Raw genomic sequence first — 14,497 nt, 5'->3', positions numbered from 1 at the left:
ATGCTTATTATGTAAATAAATGGTTTTAAAATCCAACTTTTCACACATATCTTAAATTCTGACTATCTATGCCATTATGTTGCCAAGTAATTACAGTACAAGACATTTTTACAAACGTATCGAAGCTCATCCGTGGTAACCTGACACCATCCTACAGCAGCTTGGTTAGTTCCATATCATCTACAGGTTGGCTGTGTCGTGTTAGTAAACTTGTTTTGATTTGTTTATATTAATATATTTTATTTTAGAAAGTGAGATAATATTCTGGAAACAACACAAACATTTTTCATACTCACACTTTTCCCTTTTGCCAAACTTGGAAATGACTCAAATTAAATTCCATACTGCGTGGGAACCCTGTGGGGGGTAAGATGCAGTAAAGGGCGGAGTCCAACCCGGGCTGCTGCTGTGAGGACTTTAGCCTGTGTATGGGCGCCCCATCAAACCCTGGGTTGTCAAACAGTACACTCATCAAATTATGTGATTTAATCCATTGGTGGTATTCTTCTTTTCTTCTTCAATTCCCTGACAATAAAGTAGGTCAATCCAGTGAGTTGAAATGAAATATTAAAACATGTTTTTGACCTCAAAATAGCACTTGCCCTCTATACATGACTGTGGGGACGGGCACTTCTGTGGTGCTCAAGGTTATTGATTAAATTGTTGGTTCAAGAAGGTGTAATTGTTAAAACAACATATTGTTTGCTTTTAAAATATAAATTAATGTTTTTCAAGTGTAATATTTCTGTAAAAGCTCTGGACAGAAAATGTTTCCATACAATGACCCGAGCTCTACTGTATTTTACTCTCAGATCAATCAGAAAATTTGGAGCCGTTTGCAAAGCGATCGTCCAATCAGCGCTGGTTTTGAGGCGGATTTAAGTGACGAAACAAGAAGTGACTGTTCAGTGTAAACATGGAGGCTTCCACGGATGAGATGAGTGCTATGGAGCAAGTTTTATCAGAATTGGAGCGTATTCCCTCTCTGAAAGAAGAGCAAAACAGGGCACTGGAGGCTTTTCTTGTTTATTTTCTCTGGATCCTTCTGTTGAATATGGACCGGGCTCCAGAAATTGGGCCTTTGATCCGTAAATTCACATTTCACAAACAGAAAATATCCTTTACCCACATGTTCTTTACTTTGCCTCGACGCTCTGTGAGTACATCATACTGATGGTGGCTGATTGGTTGATTTGGCCTGTATGTTGGTGATAGAGAGATGAGATGGTTTATCCAATCAGCAACCAGTATTTTCTCCCCTCCCCAAAAGATCTCCAAACCAGAGTTCCTAGATGGATATGCTGGGTAAATGAGAATCAATCCCTCTGGAGGAGTCAGATTACGGTATATCCTAATCATGAGCAAAGACCTCAAGGAAACAAACACTGAAAACATAAAAAAAAATATTTATTTATTTCAAAATGCAAAAAGGCTACAAAGAACTATTGATAAGTAGTTACATGAATGAAAATGAATACAGAGACCTCTGATGGGTGATTTAACAGTAACAGTGTTGACAGCATGTACACATGGTTGGGTCTGAAGTGAGTTAGAGTGGAGGGAGACAGTTTCTGGTCAAATACAGAGAGCAATTCCTCGATAGCATGATCCGTTATCTACTGGTAGACATCCCAAACAACTGAACAAACTCTGTGGAACCTGAGTGAAGTGCTGATGTCTCAGTTGGTCCTGCTTCTTTCTGGAGTTTTAGTTGTTCTTGGAGGCCTCCTGCATGATGACTGAACACAGACTCAACATCTGCAGATACTCATCTGCACCGTCTGAGAGGCACTTCCCCACAACCTGAACCAGAGAGGGAACACAAGCACAAGCTGGGTTAAATAAGCAAGGACATTAACGTCTACATGACATCATTAAATGAGTGAAATTATTGACTTGTAGGTGGAATTATTTTTGAAAAAGCCTAGATACTGTTCATCAGATGTTCCCTCTTTTGAACCAGGTAATATTGAAACAAGAAAAACAGTGTGTCAAATTTAGTAGGCCACACCTATCATTAGTATGTGTCATACACATTTAAATAAACATAAGTATCAGACTAGATTTCTTATGCGTAGATTGAAGAGCTCAGACTGGGACCAGGCCCAACAAAACTTGATCAGGAAATCTTTATGAGTAGGGATGCACTGATCCGATATCAAGATCGCATATCGCTCCAGATATTGACAAATTACAGTATTTTCCGCACTATAAGGCACACCTAAAAACCTTCAAATTTCTCAAAAGCCGACAGTGTGCCTTATAATCCGGTGCTCCTTATATATGGACCAATATTGAGCCACAACAGGTCTCGCAACTACGGTAAGCAGCCGCCAACTCTATTTTCCCCCGTAGAAGAAGTAACGCGCGGTGCATGTTGAGATATACGACTGCGTGAAGCATGCCGTTTCATTTCCATGTGTGTGTTCGTGTAAAGAGCCCAAAATGGCTCCTGTTAAGAGACACGCTTACGACGCAGAGTTTACACTCAAGGCCATTAGTCACGCAGTAGAACACGGGAATAGAGCAGCAGCCAGAGAGTTTAACATGAACCAATCAATGGTGCCGAAGTGGAGGAAGCAACAAGACGACCTCCCCTGACTGTTTTGTTGACATTCCCTTTAGCGCAGCTCCATCTAATGGATGCAGAACGTAACCCCAGCCTCCACTGTAGCGTCTATTCTATGCGCCTTATAATGCGGTGACCTTATATATGAAAAAAGTTTCAAAATAAGCCATTCGAGGTGCGCCTTATAATGTGGGAAATACGGTAGCTGGATCAGGTATTGGATTATTAACAAGATCAATGGACCGATCCATAAATGGTCACAAGCGGCATGTGTGCAGCATTCTGGTTGACTCATAGCCAACACCAGCAACAACATGGAGTGATCAAACACTGTAAGACTCAGCTGTATGGAGTTATTTCACCTAGTTCAGTGAGCTGAAATACAGAAATAAAGATACAAATGTACAAATTATAATGTGTTCACAACACTGGAACATAGCCTGTACTATGATTTTCTTTATTAATAGTTACGAAAAATGACAATTACATGAATGCCAACTTAACATTGAAAACGCCATAGACGGGCTACCGCGATTAGCATCTAGTTCGGTTCATATTTTCCACATGAACCAACAACAGTCTTAATTAAGTTTAAAATGGTTAATTATAGACATGTGTTCCTCAGGATACAGCTGAGAAAAATCATAGTGAAAGGTAAAACCACAGCTATGCCTTAAAGCTGCAGTCGGCAAGTCTGGCTGATCGAGTTGACTCAAATTTTGAATGTTTCCAACTCTCACACCCCTCCCCCACAACCACTGACTCTTCAGCGCTCTCCAATCGAGTGCTCGTCTGTGCGTGTGCACCAGATTCCTATGAACGCACCCGTGTCTTCTCTCATCCATAAACAGCATGGAGTACACACTTCATGGAGGTAAGCTGGCTTACTCATAGACAGCAACTTCTAACGTCATTTAGCTTATGCCTAGCTTGAGACGTGTGCCTGTGATATTGTAACATGCGCGAAGGGGGTATCTGTGGCGTGTGCACAAACTGTGAACTGTGCTGAGTGGACAGGATGATATGGACGCGGTCTTTCTAAAACCAAATTACTTATGTTGTTCCATCTGAGCAAACAAGTGTTGCAGACTGCGACTTTAACATCACAACAACTACGGCAAGTCTGAGTGGACAAACAGCACTGCACCTTTAAAACTCTGCACCTTGTTATTCAAGTTACTTTGTTATCAGGTTCAGCTGTTATTTTTTCATTTTGAATTTCTTTTTGCACTAAATATTTACAGATAAGTTTCATTACTGTTGGAAAGTTCATTTATTCTCAGGTTCAGTTGTTACATTTAATTTTAAGAAGTTTAAGTCGGTGCACAATTGTTTATTTCAGTAACAAATGAATAAATAAATAATTTAGTCAATTTGTATCTATGTGTTCATTTGTTACATTTTGCTTTACAAAGTTGGGAGAGTAATGTTTAAGTCAAGCCTGATGCCTTAAGTCTCTTCTACATGGTGAGGGGTACACTATTAACTCAACAATGGTATCGGATCAGTATCAGGCATCGAGCGATGTGATAAGCCCAGGTATCGTTATCTGCACAGAGACTGGAAAAGTGGGATCGGTGCATCACTAACTTATGAGAAAGTCTTTCATGTTCCTATTCACTGTCTTAAGAAGTCCTCAAATTGATTTTACAGCACTCCTTCACATCAGCTGTGCAGCTTGATCGTGAAGACATCTGACTGTATGTCGGATTCAGCTGCAATAAAGCTGTGGTTCTCCTGAATTCAATAAAAGTGCAATAATCACTATAATAACCTGCAGTTACAATTATTACAATATTTACTAACAAAGAAAAGTCAAACAGGAGAATCCCTGGAGCTCCAGCAGAAGCAGCGCTGCAGATCACTTACCGCCATCTTCTCTGTGATGGCTGACTTCTGCTTGTCACTCAGGTCCTGCTCTATGATGGACTCATGGAGCTGACTCAGGATCTGTGTGGCTGCATAGCCTTCGTCCACCATGCTCTGACAGAGGACACGTGAAGAGTGTGAGAACGAGGAAAGCATTCACTGCATGTCAACAGAAGGGATTTTTTCAGGTTCAGTTTTTAAAAAGGTCCTATCCTATTAATATACATGTTACTACTAACTCACATCACATTTAATTAATTCATTAATTAACCTGCATTATCGTCTCCTACTCAAAACACATGTCGGCCTACACCTCATTTTCAGTCCTATTTGAAGCCAATGAACAGTCTCTTTCTCAACGTGAAATTCTGGCGTCAAATCATCCCATGGTCTTTTCCGCGCTTACACTCATCAAATAAGACATCGAGACAGGTTTTTTTCATGTACAAACTATTAACTGAGAAATCCAGTAGTGGCTAACAGTAATTAGCTCAGGGCAGCACGGTGAAGGCATTCAAACGTCTTTTTTAACCACTAATACTGCTGAAAATAACAGCAAACCTCTGCATCAGCATGAGAAGAGTCCCTACACAGAAAACAAAGCACCAATGGGCTCCTTCCTTTGGGATTGACTTTGATAATCCACTTGAATGGACTTTAAAACACTGGATTCACTAACTACGTTGTTGGTGTTTTGTTTTCTGTGTAGGGACTCTTCTCATGCTGCTGCAGAGGTTTGCTGTTATTTTGACTTTTTTAACCACTAATACTGCTCAAAATAACAACAGAGTGACATTTTTCACCATGGCCTGGAATCATTGAATACTGCAACGTGCTGTGTGACTGCTATGGAGGACTCCCCATCCCTCATCAATTGCACCGTATTCCTAAATAAATCACCAATGGGCTCCTTCCTTTAGGATTGACTTTGGTAATCCACTTGAATGGACTTTACTATGAGAGGAGCTAAAGAGGTTTGGTGTTATTCGCTCTCTCTCTCCCTCTGTCTCTCTAACTACGACAGCCCTCCTCAGGTAGTGTGCAGTGCATGGAGGCAATCCCAGCCCAGACTGAATTTTGTTCTGGATTTTCCTGTACAGCACCTTTAAATATTAGGAAGTGAGAAGTACAAGTCCTTTGCCTAAACGACAACAAAATAAATGGATGTCACAGATTTCCGATACAATCACAGGGACAAAGACATGTCAGAACACCTACCCTGACAGCAATCTCTAGTTTCTCAAATGTTCCTTTGAAGCATATCTGGAGCAAGCTGTCGATCATCTTGGGAGGGACGACCTACAGTATAAGAAAGCACAACAACAGGGTGACATGACTGGCAGGGAAGGACTCAAGTGTGCAGGACATTTGAAGTACAGTTAATAAATCCTCTGTTCCTTCAGTTTCCTATGCCATACAAAGAAGTATGTCTCACCCCCGCTATTTCAATGATAGCCTGCTCTGTAATCTCCTTGTCGACGCTGAGGCGTGCAGCACTCTGGAGGAAGGTTATGGCTTTCCGCAGGTCTCCCTCTGACACCGTCACCAATGCTGCTATGCTCTAGATAAACAGAAACAGTCACACCTTGACTACACCAGCTGTACAACCAAAGCAGTTGTGGTCCTCTGCCTGACAGGAAGCCCAAAAAGATTCTTCACGTTGCAGTTATACGCATGATGTTAACCCTGTGTTGTGTGTTCCAGGGGAAAGTATGTTGAGTTCATCATTACACAATGATATTTAACAATAACTGATAAGTACTTGTCTAAAATGTGTTGAACTTTGGGATAGAAATTGTCATCCCTTCATTATTTTATCTTGTTGGACATTTGTGTGAAATTTTGTCGCAATTAGCAAAGAAATTCTTGAGTTATGGACAAAAATGTGTTTTGTGATGACACAGTAATCTTGACCTTTGACCTCCAGAATCGAATCAGTTCATCCTTGAGCCCTAGTGGACATTTGTGGCACATTTGAAAAAATAAGGCACAGAGGCATAAAAATAGCTTATGCCTTTACGCCGACTAAAACGTTGTGATGTTGTTGACTAATACTCTGAACGATGAAAATGACAAGGGCTGCCCCCAAATAGTTGACCAAGCAAAAAATTCATTAGCCGACCAAAATTTAATTTGTCTATTGGTCGCGGGAAAAAACAACAACATTTGGAGCCGTGTCTTGTCAAAATTACATGAAACTTTATGTGACTGGCGGCTGGCCCTAAAGACTGGAGGGCTTTTAATTTGAAGGGCCAGATACAGGAAGTCGTGACACAGTCGTAACGTTAGAGGAACATGACCTACCACCTTAAAGATGTAAGTAACGTTAGAGGAACATGACCTACCACCTTAAACATGTAAGTAACGTTAGACGAACATGACCTACCACCTTAAAACATGTAAGTAACGTAAGACGAACATGACCTACCACCTTAAACATATAAGTAACGTTAGACAAACATGACCTACCACCTTAAACATGTAAGTAATGTTAGAGGAACATGACCTACCACCTTAAACATATAAGTCACGTTAGAGGAACATGACCTACCACCTTAAACATATAAGTCACGTTAGACAAACATGACCTACCACCTTAAACATGTAAGTAATGTTAGAGGAACATGACCTACCACCTTAAACATATAAGTCACGTTAGAGGAACATGACCTACCACCTTAAACATATAAGTCACGTTAGAGGAACATGACTTACCACCTTAAACATGGAAGTAGCGTTAGCCGAAAATGACCTTCCACCTTAAACATGCAAGTAACATTAGACGAACATGACCTACCACCTTAAAACATGTAAGTAACGTTAGACAAACACGACCTACCACCTTAAACATGTAAGTAAGGTAAGACGAACATGACCTACCACCTTAAACATATAAGTAACGTTAGACAAACATGACCTACCACCTTAAACATATAAGTCACGTTAGAGGAACATGACCTACCACCTTAAACATATAAGTCACGTTAGAGGAACATGACCTACCACCTTAAACATGTAAGGAACGTTAGCCGAAAATGACCTTCCACCTTAAACATGCAAGTAACATTAGACGAACATGACCTACCACAATTAAACATGTAAGTAATGTTAGACAAACACGACCTACCACCTTAAACATGTAAGTAACGTTAGACAAACATGACCTACCACCTTAAACATATAAGTAACGTTAGACAAACACGACCTACCACCTTAAACATGTAAGTAACATAAGACGAACATGACCTACCACCTTAAACATGTAAGTAACATTAGACGAACATGACCTACCACCTTAAACATGTAAGTAACATTAGACGAACATGACCTACCACCTTAAACATGTAAGTAACATTAGACGAACATGACCTACCACCTTTAAACATGTAAGTAACGTTAGACAAACATGACATACCACCTTAAAACATGTAAGTAACGTTAGACCAGGGCTGACCAACCCTGCTCCTGGAGAGCCACTGTCCTGCATGTTTAAGGTTGCTCTGCTCCAACACACCCGAATCTAATGATGTGCTTGTTATCAAGAAGCGGAAGCTTGTCACAGGTTTGGAAAATCTTTAGACTCAAGCGTGTTAGAACAAAACAAATGACGATGACTGGTCGACCAAGAAAATCCTTGATCGGGGGCAGCCCTCAAAATGACTAAATCCAAAATAGCTGCCAAAACTAACACTGCTCAGAAATAAAGAGCAACAATGACTCTTTTTTCCCCTTTTACATTACAGCAACGCTGCTATATTTCTTCAACAACCACTGGCTCCCTGTAAAATATTGTACAACTAGAGGATTCTCCTCCTCCCTTTCACGGCTCTTCACAATCTTGCACCCGAGTACCTTTCTGAACTCCTTTACATCTACACACCCTCCCGGACCCTCACCCTCACACCTCCTGCCCGCTAAGCAACCATGGGGTCTAGAACCTTCAGCTGTGCAGCCCCCGTCTCTGGAACTCTCGCCCACAAACCATCCATGAAATGAACATATTCTGTCTGACCACGTCCTTCTCACTTCTGCTGCTTTTGTTCTTTGTTTTGTTTTTATGTAGCTGTCTGTGTTCTTGTTTTTAAATTGCTTGTTTTATACTGCTGTAAGTTGACCTTGAGTGACGTGAAAGGCGCCCATAGATCAAATTAATTATTATTATTATTATCATGATATTGTCCCTCTTTACCTCTTTGGTGTACTTCAGGTTCTCCTTCTCACAGATGTCCAGCAGGCGCTCTTCCTGGATTTGATTGGCTAGAGGTTTGAAGCGAAACTTGGAACATCTGGAGGTGAGAGGCTCAATAATCCTAGAGAACACAGAAACAGAGCCAGGGTCAGTATCAGCCTCACAGAAAGTGTGTTTGTGTGTTTATAATTGAGAGGCCAGCCGACCTGCTGATGTAGTTACAGATGAGGCAGAAGCGGGTGGTGCGGGACTCCTTCTCCATAGTCCGCCTGAGAGCGGCCTGAGCTGCTGACGTCATAGAGTCCGCCTCATCCAGGATAATGATCTTAAAAGGAGGACACGGCTTCCCACTACAAATACAGCACAACACAGGGACAGAAAGAGAGAGAAAGAGAGATGAATCTGAAACATAAGTTGTTACAGAGCAACCATCAGTAAAATGCCCCTATTTGTGAGCATGTAACCAATGCTGACTCACTCTGTGCGAGTCCCAGCCACAGTGAGCTGAGCAAAGTTCTTGACCTTCTCTCTCACAACCTGGATGCCTCGTTCATCAGAGGCATTGAGCTCCAGGACCCTCTGTCTGTACAGGTTTGGACTGGAGGAGACACATACAAACTTGGTGAACGATCAAACTCAAAAAAAAAAAAAAAAAAGGTATCTGACAGTACTTCCTGGAGATGCAAGTACCTGAAATGTCTGCTTTTTACCCCAGCACCATTAACAGATCACTCACCCGTACAGTTCTCTGGCAGCAGCTAAGATGGTGGAGGTCTTTCCTGTTCCAGGAGGGCCATAGAAGAGCAAGTTGGGAAGCTGCAATTAAAACAAAAGCACGATTAAAGGATTTAAACGTGTGAAGATTTAATCTGTTGAAATGAAAAATGAATCACAATGCCCTTTTAAACAGTCTCAAACGTTTCAATAGGCTACATTCCTATCAGTGTTTCTCTTATAATCACGTTGATGAGCGCTGTTGTGAAAATTTCAAACGTTCATGAATATCCTTCGAGTTGCTAAATACAAAGAGCAGAGACAGGTGAAGAGAACACAGCGTTGTCAGTACGGTTAACAGGCTAGGTAGTGAATCACATGAGTGCTGACAGACTGGTTTGGAAGAAGTTAAGAACAGAAGTCGTTTTGAATCAGTGCTGTGGATCTTATTTCTTAATCATGTTGCTGTTGCCAGTTTGAACCACACTTTTATTATTATATTTATTTTATTATTATAAATATTTGTTTTGAATTTATACATTTGCTTTTGTTGCTTTATACAGTGATATAAAGTTTGTCAAGCTAAAATGAACGTAGCTTAAATGAAACAAGGAAGGAAAATATATTGTATAGATTAAATCATTTTAGTTGATAGATTAATGGATAGAAAATAGTCTTTAGTCATTTTGTTTAAAAAAACAACAAATTGAAAATCATATTGTGAACTCAGTATCGTAAATTGCATTGAATCGTGAGTTCAGTGTACCATTACATCCCTAACACCAGGAGTGTACGGTACAAATGGTATAGAGAGCACACCAGTAGGAATTCGTGCTACGGTAGGGATTTTGACTTTACCGTGTAACCGGCAGAGCAGCTCTGACGTCATCACACAATGCGTTCAGGCGAAACCAAAATGGACCGGCCCACGAAGGGAATAGTTACTCTACCTTTGAGTAGAAGCCTGTGTGAAAAAGAAATTCCTGGCCGTAGTGGCTGATGTTGACTGCTGTCCTCGCATCGCAGCGCAACTGTCTCAAATACCGGCACACTCATGAGCCTCCTGCTATTTCTGCGGCGCTCCTCTCCATAACAGCTCATTTTGCGCCTGTTGTTGTTCTTGCAGTCTTTTCAGTCTGGTTAAATACATGGTTAACATGTAAAACTACCAGCAGATCTGAAACCAGCCCCAACTGTGAGCACTTTGAAATCCAGTTTAAAAACATTTCCCTTCTCATGTGCAAAAAAATGCTTTGTCTTTATGTAAAGCACATTGAGTTGCCTCAGTATGAAATGCACTATATAAATAAAGATGCCTTGCTATCCGAAGCCTGACATATTTAATTCCTCTGTGCCATATACTCATGACCACACCAAATATGGATTGATATACCACTGAAAACATACCAACATATTTCCTCCTGAGAAACAATACTTAAAACTACAGCAGCCACCTGTTTCAGGAAATTACGGAGGCTCAGATGTAGCGCGGGTTGTCTTCTATACGAGAGATCAGCGGTTTGATCCCCAGTTCCTCTTGTCAGCATGTCGAAGTGTCCTTGGGAAAGTAACACTGAACCCTGAATTGCTCCCATTGCTGCGCAATTTTCCCATTAGAACAGAGTAAAATCAATTTAAAGTGGCCATCATAAGAGTCTGATACTTACATCTGCTCCTTCCAGGGACTTCTTCAGCACTGCCACCACCTCCTCCTGAAAGGCCACCTCATCAACACACTTCGGCCTGCTGGGATTAACAAACACAGCCTGTTTGTATTTAATCAGCATACTGGCTCACTTCTTACCTAATGGACTACAGATGGATATTAGCCCCCGGGCTACAATCTGGCACATTTACGTGTACTATTGTATATGTTCATTAATGTGCATTGTCCAGAAGCAAATAATAAATTAAAGTTAATTACTTAATTATTTGTTATAGATTCATCATTTATCATCAGAACTCATTATAAACCCTCAGTGGCAACTTTATTACGTACCCCAAAAGGCGTTCATCCATGAAAATTCTTGCTAAACAAAAAGTATCATAATCTTTTGCCTACCACAGAGCTTATTTTCTGATATAATATAAAATACAACAAAAAAATCTCCAGCTTTTTGTTGAGAGAACCAAAGCTAAATTCCGGGTCAGCCTAAAAAAATATGTCATCCCCGCATCACTCTGCATAAAGCAACATTTAAATAAACGGAACATTATAAGAACATCATGAAAGTAGACTTTATGGCAGAACACTTGCATCATTAATCCTGTTTAAGGCCTGGTTCAAAAAAACATTCTAGTCTGTAATTTTAGGTCATATCTTAATGACAACACTGAGGGGGGTCAGGCAATGACACTAAGAGTTTCCTGCTTGCCCGGGGCAATTAAAAGGGCAAGTGCGGAGAGGGAGGAGGGACAAGTACCCTAAAGTACGGGGCACGGTACGGAAGGACAGTGTGAGTGCGCCCTTACAGGCTGAAGAAAGAAGCTACTCTGTAGTCTGGTAGTGGATACCAGACAGCAACAGGGTTTACAGGCTGTCTGTGTAGGTATTGTCTTTTAATTTCCTTTAAGTTCTGATCTAATGTAATGTACTCAGCACTTGTGATTCTGGTGGCTACAGAAGCAGACATGTTGTACAGTGCACATTTGTGGTTCACACTTACTATTTTTCGACCCAAGGAATAGCCTTGGCTTTCTTCTCTGCGCTGGGTCCTGCTGCTCCCTTGTCTTTCTGAGGTCTGGAAGTCTGTACAGTTGCTCCTTTCAAAAAGGCCTGCATGACTCCTTCTGATTTTGGTAAAGGCAGGAGAACAAACTCACACACAAGATATGACTGTTACATCATGTCTGTAATATCTGATGCTGATTCAGAAGGATCAAGCTTTTGTACAACCAGGAAAACAAAACCCCTGCTGCTCTTACGAGGCACACTGCTGATGATTAGATCATCTACAACCCCAATTTACGGTTGGGACATTGTGTAAAACAGAATATAATGATTTGCAAATGCTTTTCAACCTAAATTAAATTGAATACACTACGAAGACAAGATATTTAATGTTCAAACTGATGAACTTTATTGTTTTTTGCAAATATTCACTATTCACAGAAAATCGTTGTCAGTTAACACAGTTCATCTACAGCTCATCTGAGATGGACTGACCCAAAGTGGAAAAGTGTGCTGTGGTCTGAAGAGTCCACATTTACAATTATTTTGGAAATCATCGACGTAGTGTCCTCTGGGCCAAAGAGGAAAAGGACCGTCCAGATTGTTATCAGCACAGTTCAAAAGCAGCATCTGTGATGGAATGGCCGTGTTTAAGTGCCCATGGCATCATGGTTAACTTGCACATCTGTGAAGGCTCCATTAATGCTGAAAGGTACACACAGGTTTAGGAGCAACATATGCTGCTGTCCAAGCAACCTCTTTTTCAGGGACGTCCCTGTTTATTTCAGCCAGACAATGACAGGACACATTCTGCACGTGTTCCAACAGTGTGGCTTCGTAGTAAAAGAGTGCAGGTACTAGACGGGCCTGCTGCAGTCCACACCTGTCTCCACTGAAAATGTGTGGAGCTTTATGAAGTGCGAAATATGGAGACCCCGGACTGATGAGCAACTGAAGTCGTACATCAAGCAAGAATGGAAAGAATTCCACCTACAAAGCTTCACCAATTAGTGTCCTCAGTTCCCAAACACTCATCAAGTGTTGTTAAAAGAAAAGTGATGTCACACAGTGGTAAACACGACTGTTCCAGCTGTTTTGGTTGCAGGCATCAAATTCAAAATGAGTGAATATTTGTTAAAAAAAAAAAAGTCTATCAGTACAAACATTAAATATCTTGTCTTTTTAGTGGATTCAATTGAATTTACGTTGAAAAGGATTTGCAAATCGTTGTATTGTGTTTTTATTTACATTTTACACAACGTCCCAACCTCATTGGAATAGGGGTTGTAACATTAGAAGCTCAGAATACAGTCAAAATGTCAAATAACATGTCCAACTTTGCAATAAAGACAACACCACTACATTGCATACAATGAGAATGTGAGACCAGGTTTGCTCTAGTGCCAAACTCCATTGTAAGCAATTGTAATATCTGGCCTTTTATGTCGTTTGACACTAATTTACAAGATCAGAACTCAACATGATAACGTCAGTTTGGTGCAGCTCGACTGGGAGAGTCACAATAACGTTAGATTATGGCTCTTTATTCAGATAACAAAGTTAGTGGTTGATAGCAAACAGAGGGGTCAATGGAGTTTAAAGTCATCTAAAGGTATCCCGCTTTCTCCCATGTATGAAGCCATGTCACTTGATAGAAGAATGAGAATCAAATGAACTGTTTTGGAATGAAGTTTGGCATGCCTCCCCATAGGAGAATTCATGTTTTAACCCTGTCATTTAGCGTTAAAACGACAACTTTTGACAGATACAATTCTCGTTGCAATGGAATGAATGACAGCTAAGCTAATTATAGTTCACATATACAAGTAAGACACACCATAACTACTTTACTTACAATAACTTAGCTAACGTTAGCTACGTTAGCCAGTGGTGGCCTGTTTACTATAAGCTAATAGTATTAGCTAACTGTTAGCTGTATTGTGCAGACAGACACGTCCCACTTACTTTCTATATCAACCGCTGTTCGGACCCGCTCTGACCTTATTATCCCACAGGTACACGGACCCAAGCTTATCAGTGACGCTGCTTCTGATAACTGTTGGGGTTCTGGAGAGGCCGGTTGTTGACATGTGTAAGACACAGAGGCAGTACTTTCCCGCTCTGGCAGAGAAAATCACTTCCGTCGACGTCATTTCGTGGCTTCCAATGAAATGCTGAGAATGCCGGAGTTGTTTCCTGCCCCTCCCTCTCTTCTCCTCTCCTCCCATATCTTTCTTTTCTTTTTTCTCCTCTCGCCATATTTGTCATCATCTCAGCTTTTCTTTTTACATCCCAAACTGTTGGATTGTATGATAATGTTACAAAATAAATGCAATATGAGCATTTTGCCAGTTCTTTATGAATCTGGAATACAACAAAAGCTAATTCCCTTCCCCTGTAAGGCGGTAATGGGGCACACATGAGCACACTGATGGATTTGGTTTGATTTATTTCGCACATGTTGAAAGCAGAAGAAGAATGTTAC

At 40.8% G+C, this 14,497-nt stretch overlaps 1 protein-coding gene across 1 annotated transcript; it reads right to left on the bottom strand.

The window, feature by feature from the left end:
* Window positions 1-1,392: 1,392 nt before the first annotated feature.
* Window positions 1,393-14,094, bottom strand: rfc4 (replication factor C (activator 1) 4). The gene is made up of 11 exons (XM_083911506.1): window positions 13,978-14,094; window positions 12,008-12,131; window positions 11,009-11,087; window positions 9,364-9,443; window positions 9,106-9,225; window positions 8,834-8,977; window positions 8,628-8,748; window positions 5,874-5,999; window positions 5,657-5,737; window positions 4,439-4,552; window positions 1,393-1,803 (listed from the first exon to the last, which is right to left on the bottom strand). Exons 2-11 carry the CDS (start codon window positions 12,121-12,123, stop codon window positions 1,708-1,710), a joined length of 1,077 nt encoding a protein of 358 aa, XP_083767632.1. The 5' UTR covers window positions 12,124-12,131; window positions 13,978-14,094; the 3' UTR covers window positions 1,393-1,707.
* Between the last annotated feature and the right edge of the window lie 403 nt (window positions 14,095-14,497).

This window comes from Echiichthys vipera, assembly GCF_963691815.1.
Source record: "Echiichthys vipera genome assembly, chromosome: 3".
Classification (NCBI taxonomy): Eukaryota; Metazoa; Chordata; class Actinopteri; order Perciformes; family Trachinidae; genus Echiichthys; species Echiichthys vipera.
Note: the sequence above shows the minus strand (reverse complement) of the source record. Positions and strands in the feature narration are given on the sequence as shown.

Coding starts and splice junctions, on each gene's coding strand:
- rfc4 (XM_083911506.1), bottom strand. CDS start 12,123: ATGCAGGCCTTTTTGAAAGGAGCAACTGTACAGACTTCCAGACCTCAG. Junction 9,226..9,363: donor GCTGCCAGAGAACTGTACGG/GTGAGTGATCTG, acceptor TGTCTCCTCCAG/TCCAAACCTGTACAGACAGA. Junction 6,000..8,627: donor ACCTGAAGTACACCAAAGAG/GTAAAGAGGGAC, acceptor CTGTTTATCTAG/AGCATAGCAGCATTGGTGAC.